General features: G+C 39.9%; 1 protein-coding gene across 1 annotated transcript in view; it reads right to left on the bottom strand.

The window, feature by feature from the left end:
* IQGAP1 (IQ motif containing GTPase activating protein 1) overlaps nt 1–19,994 on the bottom strand; it is a 113,603-nt gene that overhangs the window by 67,799 nt on the left and 25,810 nt on the right. The window contains exons 3-5 of the mRNA XM_009250154.4: nt 7,489–7,645; nt 4,187–4,264; nt 69–145 (exon numbers count right to left, since the gene is read on the bottom strand). Of these exons, the coding sequence (XP_009248429.3) occupies nt 69–145; nt 4,187–4,264; nt 7,489–7,645 (312 nt within the window). The remainder of the gene's footprint in view (nt 1–68; nt 146–4,186; nt 4,265–7,488; nt 7,646–19,994) is intronic.

Raw genomic sequence — 19,994 nt, 5'->3', positions numbered from 1 at the left:
TAAAAAACTACACACTCAATTCAGATGTTATTCATAATTTCCTTATTTTGCCAAGAAAATTTGATTACCTGAGTGCATGGATACAGTAGATACATCTTGGCATGTTCTTTCGATCATAGATATCTGTAGTTTCTGGGTAAAAAATCTAGGGAGAAATAAAAGAAACAGAGTAAGATATCCATTCACTGTGTTCATCTGACATTCACCAACCATCAATAATACAAATCAAACTATGGACAGTTAGAAAACATTGGTGGCATTCAGCAAATAACTTCATTGGGGTGAACAGACATTTCATCGTAAGAATTGCAAGGAATAAAATGCTATAATACAGAATAAAGGTACTACTTGGAATAAAAGTTGACCTATTTGGTCAACCCACTGAATTTCATTAGGTGTGAGAAGGTGATTTACTTATTTCAGACCCAGACACAGGCATATGAAGACCAAGTTCTAGTCCAGTTTAAATCACTGGACTGATCTGAGTGTGAGGCTTTCAGAACTACAATGCTCCTAGTTACTATCTACCATGCCTAGATGGAGAAACAACTCAACAATGAACATTTACTAAGTGCTTTAGTTCATGAAACCTGCTACATTTAGACATTGAAAAAAACTATAAAATATTAAAATGTGTTTAATGCTTAGGAGAAATGGGAAGCTACACAGATGAAGTAGCTAGAATAGAGCATGTATGAGAGAATTTGAAAGACAAGTACTTTTCCATGGTAGCACTTACCAAAATCAATCATTTGTGTTTATCTGTTTGGCTACTCCAACAGACTATAAGCCACATGAAGGCAGAGCTAGATCTATGTTATTTATTAACTGCCATATCTTTGATATCAAGCCCAGAGCCAGGGTCATGGAAGCCCTACATTCGATGAGTTAGTGAATGAGGTAGGATAGGAACAGAGTAGATTTAGACTGGGAATAGCCTTGAATTTCAAGACCTATTCTCACAGTCATGTGGCACCATACAATTCAATCTGTAATTTAGGGAAATAAGGGGTGACAGTGGTTTGGAGAAGTAAAAGACTGAATAATGAGGTGAGAAGAATTTGGATAAGCATTAAAGGCCTATATTAAGACTGTGAAATCATAAACTAAAGAAATGAGTGAATCATGATAGAGAGCAAAAGGCCTTCCAAATAAGAGAAATAGCCAGAATAAATAAAGCAAAAATAATCATGATGTGTTTGTGAGACAGTAAGGCTAAATATACCCTGTTGTTTTTTAAAATCTACAGAATACGTTCTGGAAAATAACAGAAAAATAAGGTTGGATAGGTAGGATAAAATCAGATTATTATAAGCAACTTGAAAGTCAGACAAGTCTGAACTTGATAAGCAGTACATAAAGAAGTAGCCTAGCTTTGGAGCTAAGGATAAAAATAGAGCCCTGGGGAGATCCGACTGGAGACAGGACATAGCATATGTTGAATAATGGGAGATGGGAGCTGGGGAGGTAAGCTGGGAGGCTGTTGTAACAGTGGATGGATAAAAGAGATATTTCAAATAAATGGAGAAGGCTTAGGGAATGACCAGATTTAGAAGTTCAAGGTATCTCCAAGGTTTTGAGACTGGATGACTGGGAAAATGATGACATGGTACCATTTATTATAGAGGAAGGGAAGTTCAGTTGGGGAAAAGGTAGATTTAGTTTTAGATATGAAAAATTCTAGGTGACAGAAAGCTATCCAAGGAGAAATGTCCAGCAGCCAACTGAAGATACTGTGTTTACCTTATGTCAGCAAGTCTTGAGAATAAATGAAACGATGAAAATGGGAAAATGTATCTAACAAGGATTGCATCTTAAAGAATGTCCATCACTAGGACATGGAAGGTAGAATAATTAAAGAAAACAGGACTAGATGAGCAGATTAAAAACAATTTCAAAAATCAAACTAAGAAATATCTCAGGGAAAAGGCAGCCAACAGTACCAATTATAATAGTCAAAAAGGGTAAGAACCAAAAAATTACTGCATTAAGTTTCTATAATAGGCCAGCATGTACCATATAAAAAGATTAGAAAAGACATCCCAATAAACACCATGTATGTATTGTCAATTACATATTATACATTATATTAAGGACAACAATACATTTTTAGGTTATCATTAGTTCTTATTACTCAGAGGTCTTCTGGGCCTAAATGTAGGGTGGACAATTCAAGGCTTACAACCATGATTATCAAGTTGTCCCTGAAAGCCTTTAATACATTCTGTGTTTGTTGCAATTGTAGTCCAGGACAATATACTACTGTTAGTAAACCAAAAAAGGTAATAAAATTACATCATTAAAAAAGCATCTCGTAGTAACACTACTACTAGCAATTGCAAATATTAACAAAGCTCTTAGTATCATTCAAATGAGGTTATTGTCATTGCCCACTGGCAATATACTATATAAAAAACAGAAACAGGAAGTTACAGGTGCACAGTGTAATATTTTACACTATATAGTACAGTATTTTATACTGTATTATATTAAAAAACAGGGAAAGAAAGTTACAGGTGCACAGACAGGCCACGTAGCTATAAGAACTTGACGTATTGCATTTCCTAACATTTGTGGGGCCTAATTCTCAAACATACCAGTGGCAAGGAAGAGAACTTCAGAACTTTCTCTGAAAAAAAGAGGAGAAAAGGTAGTCTTCTGCAAAGACTCAGTTCTGATTTAACACAATTCGACAGGTATGTATGCAACAATACATATCTGTTGTATATTGTATACATATCCATACACAATATATATATAATATATAATTACATATTGTAATATATTGTGTATATATAATATATATAGTATATATGATTATATATTATTACAATATGTAATTATATATTGTATATTATATAATATTGTAAAATTATATATTATTACAATATATTATATATTGTAATATACTGTATAAGTTATATATTTATACAATATACATATTTGTATACAATATTTATATATTGCACAAAATACAAAATATAAAATGTATACAATATTTATATATTGCACAAAATACAAAATATAAAATGGTTTTAGCCACCTTCTGATACCCTACACCTCACTTTTTTAAAATAAATTTTCCTTTGGTTACAAAAATTTGAACTCTACAGGAAAGTATAAGGAAAATAAAAACCACCCTTAATCCCATCGCACAGAAATGAAAACCGTTTTATCTCCTTACAAATTTTTCCCAAGAACACTCACTTTATTTTTACACAAAAATAGTGATCTGATCTTAGCTAGAACACAAACTCTTACAACCTTCAACTGTTTTTCCCCACTTAATACATCAAAGGCCCTTCATTTGGGTTTATATCCTTTTTAATGGCACTAGTATTTGGCTGTAACACAATTAATACCCCTTGTAAAGAAACATGTACTTTGCTATCAATTTTTTCTATCATAATCAATGCTAAAAAATCCTTCTGTATACATTTTTTTTTGGTGCTTTCTGATTATTTATTTGGGATAACTTCCCAGAAGCGGAATTCTTATGTCAAAGGATATAAACAGAAACAAACGAGAACAAAAGAAAGAATGAAATCAATCAATCCATTCATGTCTCTAAGAGTGACCATACAGTGTGGCAGTTACAGATTCAGGCAGGACTGGGATGGCAATTTCACCGAAAGCAACACTAAATAAACTCCTGAGCAAAACACCCAGAAGATGTACACTCCAATCAAAACTGCAGCCATGACCAAAAACAGACCCAGGAAGTAAACGTCATTCTACCACCTGTACAATTTAAAATATAAAATGACCCTTCATACTCCCTACAGATTTCTAAAATATTTCCTTGTATTTCCAAAGGTCAAGTTTTAATGTTAACAACTTTGTGAATAAATAAAAACCGCTGATTTGGTATTCTTTAAAATGGTGAATCTCACAGCATGTGAATTCTATCTAAGGAAAAATAGTAAAATCTAAGTCTACAATTTCATGTAGTAAAAGTAGATATCATCACAGGGAATTTCTCTAGGGTAAGGTGAAACAGGTATGAGGATTATAAAAGAAAAAGAGCAAAACTATTTCCTAAGTCAAAAAGAAAGACATCTTTTAGTATTTAAAAAAACACCAAAGATTCTGAGAATAATTTTACAGGCAGAATGAGAACAGGTTGTTTGGGGGTTATGCCACAACAGTTGGAACAAAGCCTAAACTATTATCTCAGGTAAGTTACCTTAGGCAATCCAATCTCATCCATGGCATTCAACCACTGGATCACATTATCAGTGTGTCTAAAGTGGAGGCCAGTTGCCTAGAAAAAAAAAAGAAAAGTAGGTATTGTTGGCTGTATTGAAGCAAATGTTAAATAAAAACTCTCTTCGCAAAAGTTTCCTCAAGAGATTCGACAAATTCTCCTTAATTTTGAGGTCATTATGCTCACATTCCAATACCAAAAAGCCAAATCCACATCTCAGCTCCTCTCACTTAGGAACTAACTGGAGAGCCTTCCTGTGTATAGTGTGCTCAACAGAACATGCGGTCTTTGCAGTTAAATTATCTTGGATTCAATTACTGGCTTAGTAATCTACTGGTGACACTGGACAAGCCACTTCATCCTTTAGGGACAGAGTTTTACCATCTAGAACAGCTGCTTTGTATGTATAAAAACTAAGTGAGATAATGCACATAAACAAATTAGTATGGTGTCTGAATACATAGAAGGTGTTCACAAAATGCTGTATAAAAATGCCACGCTGGGACGGTGGCTCATTCCTGTAATCCCAGCACACTGGGAGGCCGAGGTGGACGGATCACCTGAGGTCAGGAGTTTGAGATCAGCCTGGCCAACATGGTGAAACCCCATCTCTACAAAAATACAAAAATAGCTGGGTGTGGTGGTGCGCATCTGTAATCCCAGCTACTCGGGAGGCTGAGGCAAGAGAATCGCTTGAATCTGGGAGGCAGAGGTTGCAGTGAGAGCCAAGACGGCGCCACTGCACTCCAGCCTAGGCGACAGGATGAAACTCCGTCTCAAAAAAAATCAATCAGGGCTTTCATTCTATATATATAGATATCCCCTCTAAACTTTAATGTCTCCTTTTTTTTTTTGAAACAGGGCTCCACTTTGTTGTCCAGGCTGCAGTGCACTGGCACAATCGGCTCACTGGCACAATACACTCACTGGAGCCTCACCTCCTGGGCTCAAGTGATCTTCTCACCTTTGCCTCCTGAGTAGCTGGGACTACAGATGCATGTCACCACGCCCATCTAATTGTTTTTCTATTTTTTGTGGAGCGGAGGTTTCACTTTGTTGCCCAGGCTGATCTCAAACTCCTAGACTCAAGTGAGGGCTCCCACCTCAGCCTCCCAAAGTGCTGGGATTACAGGCATGAGCCACTGCACCCAGCCATTTTTTTTTAATTGTTGCTGCAGAGTCTCCACTCTCCTTTTACACTATCTTCCCATTCTGCCTATAGAATAGCTCCAGAGTTGTCTTCAGAATAACTGTGTATTCAAAACTGAGCATAGGGCTGGGCACAGTGGCTCATGCCTGTAATCCTGGCACTTTGAGAGGCCAAGGCGAGAGGATAACTTAAGCCCAGGAGTTGGAGACCAGCCTGGGCAACATAGTGAGACCCCCATCTCTACGCTAAAATTTGTTTAAATTAGCCTGGTGTAGTAGCATGCTCCCATAGTCCCAACTACTAGGGGGGCTGAGGTGGGAGGATTGCTTGAGCCTAGGTAGGTCAAGCCTGCGGTGAGCCATGATGGCACTTTTGATTAAGGAAAGTTTCTGTTTATGGTATTAATTTTGGCTGAGTACCTATACTGTTCCTTGTTTTCCCTTGAATTTAAACATAAAACATAAAAAATCTCTTTGACATTGTAGCCTTACTCATTCTGAGTTTGAACCCAATTATTACAGCTGACCACGCTTACATTTGGTCTTGGTAATGCAATTCTCCACTATCTTTCATAGTCATCCTTTTTCAAATAAGGGTTCACAGGTAACCTCTGTAGACAACAAAATTTGGTCCTTGTCAACATCCCCATTTTTTGGGGGGGGAGACAGAGTCTTGCTCTGTTGCCCAGGCTGGAGTGCAGTGGCACTATCTCAGCTCACTATAACCTCCACCTCCTGGGTTCAAGTGATTCTCCTGCCTCAGCCTCCTGAGTGGCTGGGATTACAGGTGTGCGCCACGAAGCCTGGCTAATTTTTATATTTTTAGTAGAGATGGGGTTTCACCAAGTTGGCCAGGTTTGTCTTGAACTCCTGACCTCAAGTGATCCGCCCGCCTCAACCTCCCAAAGTGCTGGGATTACAGGCATGAACCACTGGGCCCGGCCTAACATTCCAACTTAAGCAGTCTTCTTTTTTACAGCACCTTGAGACACAGGTATCAAGCCCTCTCACTTATCTCAATTTTCTGAAACTGAATCACTTTCCCATTGTACCTTGAACTCCAGTATCGCAGGGTGATGTTTTTTCATGAAGTTACTTTTGCATTCAATTTGCCAACAAATCTCAGTGCTTAAAATTCATTTTTTTTTTTTTTAAGAGACAGGCGGGAGTGCAGTGGCGCAATATTAACTCCCTACAGCCTCAACCTCCTAGGCTCAAGCAATCCTCTTGCCTCAGTCTCCCAAGTAGCCAGGACTACAGCATGTGTGACCATGTCTGGCTAATTTTTTTTTTTTGTAAGACAGGGTCTCATTATATTGCCCAGGCTACTCTCAAACTCCTGGTCTTAAGTGATCCTACCACCTTGGCCTTCCAAGTACTGGGATTACAGGTGAGAATCAATGTGCCTAGCCTAAAATTAGGTGGGTTTTTTTGTTTTTTTTTTTTTGAGATGGAGTCTCACTCTGTCACCCAGGCTGGAGTGCAGTCGCATGATCTTGGCTCACTGCAACCTCCGCCTCCTGGGTTCAAGCAATTCTCCTGCTTCAGCCTCCTGAGTAGCTGGGATTACAGGCATGCACCACTACGCCCGGCTAAATTTTATATTTTTGGTAGAGACGGGGTTTCACCATGTTGGTCAGGCTGGTCTCGAACTCCTGACCTTGTGATCCACCCGACTCAGCCTCCCAAAGTGCTGGGAATATAGACGTGAGCCGCCGCACCCAGCCCCAAAACTAGATTTAAAGTAGTAATTCCCCTAGTTACTTCTTCTACCTTCTAAAGAATTAAAAAATTCATCTACAACTAGGAAAACTTCTAGATATATAACATCATAAGAATTCTACCAGAAACAAAGACAGCTAAAGTTCTTTTCCTAGTACATATTTTTTTGTGGGGGACAGGGTAGCAGGGAGGCGGGCTTTCCAGATAAATTCTAAAAGAGATGTAGTAATATTTTCCTAGTCCATATTGCCTTTGCACAAATTTCTCCATTCTGCCAGGCATTTTAAAGGCTATAATTTGTTGAAACAAACACACCTTACACATACTTCTCAATAACTCTTACACAAAATAAAACATGCTAACTTTCTCAAGTTGACAGAAATCTAAGCACAAAACAAGGAAGGACTCACCTTGTATCTGGTCTGTTCTCGATCATAGATTTTTTTCAGGGACACTACTTTGGGAGAGAAGAAGTTCCCCAGCTTGGCAAGGTAGACCCCATTCCTAAGCCCCTCCTCCAGTTCCGTGGTGGGAGGCAGATCTTCCCCTAGGCATGCTTCCATCCACCTGCACAAAAGGAGAGAGGATGCAAAAAAGAAAGGGAAGGTCAGAACTTTTCCTTAGAGATTTTAAGCTCAATTTCCATTCTCCCTGGAGAAGCTTAAACTGAACATAATAGCACTCTTTTACAATGAGTTCCACACACATCCTTACCCTGCCTGGCCCAGTCAGATCTCAGAGGCGGGGAACTTAGGAAAATTCCTGAGCATGAATGCCACTTTCTTCTCCACCCCACTTTCCTCTGCTGCAGCAACACAGCCGGCTGGCTCCCCAGATCCTGACTGCTCCCAGAACCTCAGACCCTTTCCCTCAGTCCTTAAGTTGCTCTTTAACAAATCCTAAGAAAAGCCATTTGTAACTGAAGCCACCGTTTCAACTGTTCAGAAGCTTAAATTTGTTGCTGACATTCTCTTCCAGTTTCAGAACTCAGAATCCACAGTGAATTTCTAGGTCCAAGTTTTAAGGTTGCTTGGGGGTTATCAAAACAGACTCAATTATTTCCGCTAAAATATTAAAAGAAACTCCTATGGAAGCAGTAAATAATGAATTCTCAGATTTTTGGAGGCAGGGAGGAGGTTGTAAAAAGGATAGGAAAAGAAAACTATTTTCCAGAAAGAAAAAGAATAAAACAAAGAAAAAAAGAAAACTGTATTTTCCCCTTCAAATATCTCTTAGGAAATTTCAGGAAAGCCTAAGATAAAACAAAGGAAAGTTTAGTTACATGTATTTTCTACCAACAGAAACATAGGTAACTAAAAATCATTTATGGCAATGGTTTTCTTTTCCTCTTCTTCTTTTTTCTTTTGAGACAAAGTCTCACTCTATTGCCCAGGCTAGAGTGCAGTGGTGTGATCTCAGCTCACTGCAACCTCCGCCTCCTGGGTTCAAGGAATTCTCCTACCTCAACTTCCTGAGTAGCTGGGTATCCAGGTGTGCACCACCATGCCCAGCTAATTTTTGTATTTTTAGTAGAGACGGGGTTTCGTCATATTGACCAGGCTGGTCTCAAACTCCTGACCTCAAGTGATCCACCCACCTCAGCCTCCCAAAGTGCTGGGATTACAGGTGTGAGCCACTGGACCCGGACCACGGCAACAGTTTTCAACCACTGAGCCACAGAATCCTGTGAACATCTACGGAAAGCCATAGAACCTTCCCCCAGAAAAATATACATATACTTAAATTTTACATGTAATTTCAGAGACTTCATTGACTCTAGGAACCCGAGATTTAAAACTCCTAATTTAAAATTATTCCACTCAATTTTTTTTTTTTTTTTTTTTTTTTTAGATGGAGTCTCGCTCTGTTGCCCAGGCTGGAGTGCAATGGCACAATCTCAGCTCACTGCAACCTCCGCCTCCTGGGTTCAAGCAATTCTCCTGCCTCAGCCTCCCAAGTAGCTGGGATTACAGGCCTGTGCCACCACACCCACCTAATTTTTTGGTATTTTTAGTAGAGATGGGGTTTCACCATATTGGTCAGGCTGGTCTTGAACTCCTGACCTCAGGTGATTCACCCACCTCGGCCACCCAAAGGGCTGGGATTACAGGCGTAAGCCACCGTTCCCAGCTCAGTCTTGCTTTTAAATCTACTCTACCTTTAAATTAGCCAGCGTACTCTCTAACACATGAAGCCTGATGGGTATATGAATGGGCCATATAATTTTCTGGTTGTTTCCTATACTCGATGATAAGCTTCTCTGCTGTCTTTTCTTTCTTTCAAATAGTAGAACCTAAATTGTCAGAAAGGGGAAAAATGAAACAAATGAGTTTTCCAGAAGAGTTGTCATAATAAATTAGATACCAATTTGAAATGGCTACAAAAATCTAAACTATACCTCTATTGAGCCTAAAGACGCAAAGGGCAATGTGGATAAGAATGGCAGTTGTCGGTACGGAAAATAGTGTAGTTCAAGGACACATCTCATCTTTTTACTGCTAAAAAGGATGCTGATAAAATCATTCTGGCAAACAACTACTGGCAACTCCAGCTCTCAGGGGACAATCTAACTTGGGTTCTCATTAACAGGGAAAACCTAACAACCTCAGCCTAAGCCAAAAATGGCCCTCAAGCACGTAACAGTACCAAAAAAAAAGTTACTTATTTTTCTTTTTAAAATGAAGTAAACACACAGGGGAAACTATGGATAAAGAGCACAGTAGATACTTTTGCTTTGAATCAGAGCCAGTTACCAGAGAGGTATTTAGGTTTTCCTCTTTTCTGAGATTTCTAGACAAAAATAAAAGGAGAGCCCATGGTAACATCTCCCAGCATTCTTTATATTTCCTTTCCCTAGTCCAACTGCTATAAAACAGTCCTGACTTAGATGTTTCCTACAGCTGGGTAGAATACTCTTCATATAATACAGGTGTCAGGTCGGAGAAGAAAGGCCAACTGTGATTTGGTGAAAGTGATTAAGTAGAAAGAATGAGCTAGAAGAAATAGGAAGGCAAAATACAGTGTTTCTAAACAACTGCTCAAACCTGAAGCTGCCCTCCAAGTCACCTCACCACACGTGTGCCTTGCCCACCAATCTGAGCTATTTCACAATGGAGTATCACCTGGTTTGTTTATAAAATAAGTCAGGACTAGGTAGGACGCGGTAGCTCACACCTGTAATCCCAGCACTTTGGGAGGCCAAGGCGGGCCGAACACTTGAGGTCAGGAGTTCCAGACCAGCCTGGACAACATAGCGAAACCCCATCTCTACTAAAAATACAAAAATTAGCCAGCGTGGTGGTGTGCACCTATAGTCTCAGATACTTGGGAGGCTAAGACAGGAGGATCACTTTAACCTGGGAGGTAGAAGCTGCAGTGAGTTGAGATGGTGGCACTGCACTCTAGCTGGGGTGACAAAGTGAAACCCTGTCACAAACGAACAAATCAGGACCAAACTGCTTTGAAAAGTAAAGTGCCATGTTAAGATTTTTAATGTTAGCAGAAGTTTAGATTCTACTCGAATTCCAAGATGACACAACAAACACTTATTTCAGTCTTTCTCTATAGCTCACATGAGATTTCCCCTTATTCCACTAAATCACAGAATCAGAAAATGTGAGAGCCAGGAAGCAAATGCACTTCTAGGGAAAATCCCTTTGTTTGTTTTTGATATAATATATCTAAAAATGGCCAGGCACAGTAGCTCACGCCTGTAATCCCAGCACTTTGGGAGGCCAAGGCAGGAGGATTGCTTGAGCCCAAGAGTTCAGGACCAGCCTGGCAACACAGCCAGACCCTGTCTCTACAAAAAATTTAAAAATTAGCCAGGCGTGGTGGCATGTGCCTGTAGTCCCAGCTACTTGAGAGGCTACAGCAGGAGGACTGTTTGAGCCCAGAGGAGGTCAAGGCTGCAGTGAGTTATGATTGTGCCACCGTACTCCAACCTGGGCAACAGAGCAAAACTCTGTCTCAAAAATTATATATAGTGTATATATATTATATACACTATAATATAATATATATATATACACACACATATAATATATATACACACATATATATATATACACACACTATAATATATATACACACACATATATGAATGAGACAATTATTAAACATTGCTGAAATGTTTATATTTTCCATGTTATTATATAGTTTCTGAAGACTTTAAGTTTACATAAAAATTTAACCAAGTCCTTAATCAGTCACCTATGTTAGACATTTATGTCATTTCTAAATGTTTTCAACCATTAAATAATAGTGCAAGGAATATCTTTGTGCACAGTGTTCTTCTTTATTTAGAATTAATTCCTCAGGAAAGGTCCTTAGAAGTACAACTCCAAAATTAAAAATATAAACATTGAAAAAGAATCTAACTGGCCATAAGCCTGCTCAGAGGCTAATAATCTATTTGTACTTCCCCCCATTTACAAATAAGAATGAGGCTGATCCAAGGTCATCCAATAGCTAGTGGCAAAGATGGAATAACAAGACTGATTCTTAGGTTTAGAATCCTCCTCACAGTATCACTGTTGCTCTCACTATATCACCTGAAAAGCCAAAAGGGATTGAGCTCCACAGGCTGTCTAAAAAGGGAAAAATCTCAGAAATACCAAGAAGGAAAAAGGCTGGTTATCTCTCCACATTCTGCCTACTATTTAATAATTAAAGGTATTTTAGCTTAACTAAATCCACCAGTGACTCTCAACTTAGACACAAAACTTTTCTTATAAAACTTAAATATTTAGAACTGGTTAAGTTTGGCACGGTGCGGTGGTTCACACCTGTAATCCCAGCACTTTGGGAGGCCAACGCGGGTGGATCACTTGAGGTCAGGAATTGGAGAACAACCTGGCCAACAGGGTGAAACCCCGTCTCTACAGAAAATACAAAAATTAGCCAGGTGTGGTGGAGTATGCCTGTAATCCCAGCCACTACTTGGAAAACTGAGGCATGAGCTGAGATTGCATCACTGCACTCCAGCCTGAGCAACAGCAGAGCAAGTCTCTGTCTTAAAAGACAAACAAACAAACCTGGTTGAATTCATTCTCCTACTGAATACTGTGTTCCAAGTAAGGTCTGACCAGCCTGAAATGGAACAGGACTATCACCTTCTTCATTATGACACTCCGTAACCACAAAGCCTCAGCTTAAATTATTTTATTACACTTTTTCAATCAACAGAGACTCCTTTTTTCCCCATATATAGAGCTGCTAAACCATATCTCTAGCTTTTTTTTTTTTGAAACGGAGTCTCGCTCTGTTGCCCAGGCTGAAGTGCAGTGGCATGATCTCAGTTCACTGCAACCTCCGTCTCCCAAGTTCAAGCAATTCTCCTTCCTCAGCCTCCCAAGTGGCTGGGATTACAGGCTTGTGCCACCACAACCAGCTAATTTTTATATTTTTAGTAGAGATGGAGTTTAGTAGAGATGGGGTTTCACCATGTTGGCCAGGTTGGTCCTGAACTCCTGACCTCAGGTGATCCACCAGCCTCGGCCTCCCAAAGCGCTGGGATTACAGGCATGAGCCACCACGCCCGGCCTCTAGCTTTTTTATAAATTTAGCTTTATGAAGACTTTATTAAAAAAAAATTTTTTTTTGAGATGGAGTCTCGCTTTGTCGCCCAGGCTAGAGTGCAATGGCACAATCTCAGCTCACTGCAACCTCCGCCTCCCGGGTTCAAGCAATTCTCCTGTCTCCTCCGGGTAGCTGCGATTACAGGCGTGCATCAGCACGCCCGGCTAGTTTTTGTATTTCTTAGTAGAGACGGGGTTTCACCATGTTGGCCAGGCTGGCCTTGAACTCCTGACCTCAAGTGATCCGCCCACCTTGGCCTCCCAAAGTGCTGGGATTATAGGCGTGAGCCACTGTGCCCGGCCTATAAAGACATTGAAAAATAAAACTATGGCTGAGGTGGGAGGGTTGCCTGAGTCTGTGAGTTTGAGGATGCAGTGAGCAGTGATCATACCACTGCATTCCCAGCCTGGGCGACAGAGTGAAACTCTTGTCTCAAAATCAATCAATCTATGCACAAAAGAAAAATCACTGGCCAACACAACTTTTTACCAATTCTCATGTTTAACCCTGTCCTAGCAATAATCATAGAATCTCAAGGATGGAAGGCTCATTAAAGATCTTTCAGCCCATCTCAATTCCTCCACTCCCCTCACATGTTCTACTCCATCCCCAATTTGATGTTCCCAAAACATCTCAGCCAAATCAGGAAGCAGGCTGAGCCTGAACACTGACAGAGAATCAAACATTCAAGGTAACCTAGTTCATTTCTGGACTTCAGTAGTCAGAAAGTTTTTGTTAAGCTGGCATCAATTCTCTACTAGCACCCTAAGCTGCCTCCTGGAGCAAGAGAACGTAAAAATAAAAGCATAATATGAGTAGCACTGGCGATGGACTTGGAAAGATCTGGTTCTATGTCCTGTCTCTGGCACTTTCCGAGAAAGACAGCAAGCCACTTAACCAGTTCTTTCACTTGTTAAAAAAGGCTAACAGTATCTTCCAAGGTTTGTCACTGAGGATTAAATGAGATTGCAAGTGAAATATAGAGCTAGCACAGTGCTTGGCTGAATATTGAAAAAAATATTTGTGCCTTTCCTCCTATCCCCTCATGATGAGTCACATGCTGACAATTCCGTAAGTAAAATGATTCCAGCTCCTTCAAGCACTAGTCATAAAAACAGAATAATAATAGCACCTACCCACAGAACGTTTATGAGGATTAAAGAGATGATAGTACATATAAAATACTAAGAACAGTGCCTGGCACAGAGTAAGTACTCAAAACGTTACCAGGTATTATATTAGCAGTGTTAGACATCATCTCTGCCCCCTCACGTCTTTTGCTCATCTCTGAACATTCTCCAACTGAACACTGTGTTCCAGGTATGGTCTGACCAGCCTGAAATGGAACAGGACTATCATCTTCTTCATTCTGACACTGCATAACCACAAAGCCTCAGAATAAATTATTTTATTATGCTTTTTCAATCAACAGAGACTCGTTTTTCCCCGAATACAGAGCTGCTAAACTTTATCTCTACAATTCCATATTTAAATCATTATTTGCACTCATCTCCACAACATACCTTCATGATAGACTCGACCAAAACCACAAGTAGAGTTCAGCAACAAAACTCTTATGTTTTTTGTTTTTCACAAGAGGTGTAACAAGCAGACAGCAGGGTTCTTAATCTCTCCTCTCACATGGGATATTAAATATAAATATTCGATATTTTCTCTTCAAGTTTAACCCCAGAACTGCTTTAGCAAACCTCACTCAAATGCAAAATTTTTAAAAAGGTGATGTCAGATCTGAAACACAATTACTAAACAGGAAAGAAGTAACATAAAATGACCCATTTTCAATATAAATGACACTTAAAAAATAATATTCACACCATGTGGCAGACATGAAGCCAAATACTTTACATGCATTATTATCTCAATCTTTGCAACAACCTCTGAAGTATTATTGTAATTATTTTACAGATAAACTGTGGGTTCCAAAAAGTATATTCCAAGATTATCTGGCAAGTAAGCTCTCACTTGAACCCAAGTTGCTGTGATTCTGAAGCCCTTACTCTGGTGTTTTTTTTTTCTGAGACAGGTTCTGTGCAGTGGTGTGATCATGGCTCACTGCAGCCTTGACTTCCAGGGTTCAAGCGATCCTCTGGATCCTCCTACCTAGCCTCTCAAGAAGCTGGGGTCACAAGCACGTGCCACAACACCCGGCTAATTTTTGCCTTTTTTTGTAGAGAAAGGGTTTCACCATGTTACCCAGGGTGGTCCAAACTCCTCGGCTCAAGCCATCCACCTGCCTTACCCTCCCAAAGTGCTGGGATTACAGGTGTGAACCACAGATCCAGCATGAAGCTAATACTCTTAATTGCTACAGGATACTTCCTCCTTCAACAATAACAACAGCTACCACCTACTGAACATTCCCTTACAAATGCTCAAGTTCTGAAACTGGGCTTCCTGAAGTCTCCCACACCACAATATATAACCTCATTAACAACCCTTACTTCTAACAAGCACTAAGGGAGAGGCCTAGTATTACACGTTGGTGAAGCTGATACAATTAGTACAAAAATAAATGCTTATACAAAAGGCTATCTTTAATTACACAGTCTTTTTATTTTTTTTTGAGACAGCATCTCGCTCTGCCACCCAGTCTGAGTTCAATGGCCCAATCACGGCTCACTGTGGCCTCAACCTCCTGGGCTCAGTGATCCTCGCACCTCAGCCTCCTGAGTAGCTGGGACCACAGGTGTGTACCACCACACGAGGCTAATTTTTAAAATTATTTGTAGAGACAGCAACTCCCTATGTTGCTCAGGCTGGTCTCGAACTCCTGGGCTCAAGGGATCCTTCCACCTCAGCCTCCCAAAGTGCAAGGATTATAAGCTTGAGCCACTGTGCTCGGCCTACATAGTAATTCTTATAACCTTTCATATTTATTCTATTTTTTAAAGTTTTGTTTTCTAAGTATTTTAAGTCAATTCCTCAAAAAAAAAAAAGTGTCTATTCTGACACCCACGTATTCATTCAAGAAACATTTCGAACTGACTACTCTGTGCAACACTTATCAGTGGTATAACCTTGTGCTGAATACCAGTGCCCACCTTCAAGGGAATTACTTTCTGGTAACAGTTACGATTAAACAGCTAGCTACAACAGGAGATGGTATTTGAACTAGGCTTTGCTCAAATGAATTCTATTTAGAGTAGTGAAAAATGGGAAAAGGAGACATGTAACATAAAGGAACGGCATAAAAATACCTAGGAATCCAACTTACAAGGGATGTGAAGGACCTCTTCAAGGAGAACTACAAACCACTGCTCAATTAAATAAAAGAGGACACAAACAAATGGAAGAACATTCCACACTCATGGATAGGAAGAACCAATATGGCAAAAATGGCCACACTGCCCAAGGTAATTTATAGATTTAATGCCATCCCCATCAAGCTACCCGTTTCATGGTGAAGTTTACTTTCTTCACAGAATTGGAAAAAACTACTTTAAACTTCATATGGAACCAAAAAAGAGCCCACATTGCCAAGACAATCCTAAGCCAAAAGAACAAAGCTGGAGGCATCACGCTACCTGACTTCAAACTACACTACAAGGCTACAGTAACCGAAACAGCATGGTACTGGTACCAAAACAGAGATATAGACCAATGGAACAGAATAGAGCCCCCAGAAATAATAGCACATATCCACAACCATCTGATCTTTGACACACCTGACAAAAACAAGAAATGCGGAAACAATTCCTCATTTAATAAATGGTGCTGGGAAAACTGGCTAGCCATATGCAGAAAGCTGAAACTGGATCCCTTCCTTACACCTTATACAAAAATTAATTCAAGATGGATGAAAGACTTAAATGTTAGACCTAAAACCATAAAAACCCTAGAAGAAAACCTAGGCAATACCATTCAGGACATAGGCATGGGCAAGGACTTCATGTCTAAAACACCAAAAGCAATAGCAACAAAAGCCAAAATTGACAAATGGGATCTAATTAAACTAAAGAGCTTCTGCACAGCAAAAGAAACTACCATCAAGAGTGAACAAGCAACCTACAGAATGGGAGAAAATTTCTGCAATCTACTCATCTGACAAAGGGCTAATATCCAGAATCTACAAAGAACTCAAACAAATTTACAAGAAACAAACAACCCCATCACAAAGTAGGTGAAGAATATGAACAGACACTTTGCAAAAGAAGACATTTATGCAGCCAACAGACACATGAAAAAATGCTCATCATCACTGGCCATCAGAGAAATGCAAATCAAAACCACAATGAGATACCATCTCACACCAGTTAGAATGGTGATCATTAAAAAGTAAGGAAACAGCCTGGGCGCGGTGGCTCACGCCTGTAATCCCAGCACTTTAGGAGGCCGAGGCCAGTGGATCATGAGGTCAGGACATCGAGACCATCCTGGCTAACACAGTGAAACCCCGTCTCTACTAAAAATAGAAAAAATTAGCTGGGCATGGTGGCGGGCGCCTGTAATCCCAGCTACTCGGGAGGCTGAGGCAGGAGAATGGCGTGAACCCGGGAGGTGGAGCTTGCAGTGAGCCAAGATTGCACCACTGCACTCCAGCCTGGGTGACAGAGCAAGACTCCGTCTCAAAAAAAAAAAAAAAAAGTCAGGAAACAACAGGTGCTAGAGAGGATGTGGAGAAATAGGAACACTTTTACACTGTTGGGACTGTAAAATGGTTCAACCATTGTGGAAGAAAGTGTGGCGATTCCTCAAGGATCTAGAACTAGAAATACCATTTGACCCAGCCATCCCATGACTGGGTACGTACCCAAAGGATTATAAATCATGCTGCTATAAAAACACATGCACACGTATGTTTATTGTGGCACTATTCACAATAGCAAAGACTTGGCACCAACCCAAATGTCCATCAATGATAGAATGGATTAAGAAAATGTGGCTCATATACACCATGGAATACTATGAAGCCATAAAGAAGGATGAGTTCATGTCCTTTGTAGGGACATGGATGAAGCTGGAAACTATCATTCTCAGCAAACTATTGCAGGGACAAAAAACCAAACACCGCATGTTCTCACTCATAGGTGGGAACTGAACAATGAGAACACTTGGACACAGGAAGGGGAACATCACACACCGGGGCCTGTTGTGGGGTGGGGGGAGGGGGGAGAGGGGAGGGATAGCATTAGGAGATATACCTAATGTAAATGATGAGTTAATGGGTGCAGCACACCAACATGGTACATGTATACATATGTAACAAACCTGCACGTTGTGCACATGTACCCTGGAACTTAAAGTACAATAAATAAAAAAAATTAAAAAAAAAAAAAAGGAACGGCATAAACAAAGGACAAAAAAAGGCTGAAAACAAAGGGCACGCTCAGGGAGCGGTGAGTCACTGTGGTAGAGGAGTGGGTGTAGAAGTATCTGGATTAGTAATCTAACCTGCACAAATGGGAGCCATGGGAGGTGTTCAAGTAGACTCAGAAGGAGAACTTGGACAGCAGCATGGACGACAGATTCAAGGGAGAAATATTAGGCAAACATTTCAGTAATCCAGGTGAGTGGTAATACAGTCTTTAACTGGGACAATGGTGGAAAGAGAATGATTAACAATTACAAAGGTAGAATTAACCCCATTTGACAATCTGTTAGATGAGGGACGGGGATTAGAAGGGCAGTGGGAAAGATGTGAAATCTCACAGATGACTGAAAAGGCGGGGGGCACGGAGGGTGGGGAAGCAGTTAGCTCCAGACCTTACGGTTCACAACTAACATTAAACACCAAATGGTACAGAGAATTTTTTAAAAAAGAAAAAATAGTTATATACTCTTAAAATGCGAAAGAAGTTTACAAACACTACTACAGAAGCAGAAATCAGAAAGGAAAAGATAAATTGGCTAGTATTTAAACTTCTGTAAGGCCATTTTTAAAAAACTAAATAAAACTTTAACAGGAAAGGTTACTGGAGGAAAAAAATCACAACATATAACAAAGAGCTAACAATATTCCATAATCTTTATATGTATATACATTTTAAACACTTGAAATAAAATGGCAAACATTTCCCTGGAAAAATATGCTAGAATCACAAATAAAAAAATTCATAAAATATACATATAGCCAGTAATTTATAAGAAAATTTATCAATCTTACTACTAACCAGAGAAATGCAAAGTAACAATATCACCATCTTCAGCTATCAAACTAGCAAAGATTTTAAAAAATAACTTATTGTTGTCCAGTGTGTCAGGAAGCCCCACATTCTGACACACAATTCTAGGAGAAAATCTGGCACCATATACCATCTACAGCAAACTTACAAACACTTCTATAAAAGGAAAAAAGAGAAGGTTTTTTTCTTATTTTTTAAAAGATGATTTGGTGACTTGCAGCATGGATGACTACATAAAAGATGATGCCATTAAACAAGACTGGGGACACCCACAAAAGCCGGAGAGGATGAGCAATTCATGGTTGAAACATGTTCAGCTTGAAATGTCAACGGGACATCCAGACAGTGGCATCTTGTGGGCAGTTGGAAACACAGGTCTCAGGAGGGAGACCTGTTGCTGAAGACCTAAATCTGGAAAATGGCACCACAAGAGTAGATAAGCCCACAGAGAAAGAGGCTGTGGAGAAAAATGTAAAAGCTGAAGCACTGTGCCTCAGAGAACACCAACATTTAAGAGGTGAAAGAGACAAAGATAGTGTCTAGTTAAGAACCAGGAGAGAATCACACAATGGCAATCAAGGAAGGAAAAAATCAGCAAACTGGTAGAGGTCACCAGCTTTCAATGCTGCAGAGAGGCGGGTGGTGAAGAGAAAAGGATGTGGCACACAAGCAAGAAGGTCATCTTTGGCTCCTGTAAGGGGAGTCTCAGTGGAGTGGTGACACAGGAGTCCAATTAAAATAACTGGAAAAGTAACTAAAAGTAGGAAGGAGAGGTAGCAAATGTAGGCTTCTTTTTCTAATTTTTATTTTATTAGTATTACTTTTTTTATAGCGGAGACAAGGTTTCACTATGTTGTCCAGGCTGGTATGGAACTCCTGAACTCAAGAGATTCTTGACTTCCAACCCCCAACTCCCTCCCTGCCCCCTTCTCCATCTCCCAAAGTACTGGGATTACAGGCATGAGTCACTGCACCCAGCCAACTTCTTTTTCTAGAAGTATAAGAAAGGAAGAGGAAAAACTAGGGAGAATGGAGAAGGAGTTAGTCTGAGATGGTGACATGTCCTGGGAAAGTATCTTTTTTTTTTTTAAATGATTGTGGAAAAAGCACATTTTTATAGTCTGCAAGAAAAGAACACGTGAAGGAGGGGCTAAAGATACAGGAATAAGAACAAAAGAAAGCAAGGTTCTGAA

Source organism: Pongo abelii, chromosome 16, assembly GCF_028885655.2.
Source record: "Pongo abelii isolate AG06213 chromosome 16, NHGRI_mPonAbe1-v2.0_pri, whole genome shotgun sequence".
Lineage (NCBI taxonomy): Eukaryota > Metazoa > Chordata > Mammalia > Primates > Hominidae > Pongo > Pongo abelii.
Note: the sequence above shows the minus strand (reverse complement) of the source record. Positions and strands in the feature narration are given on the sequence as shown.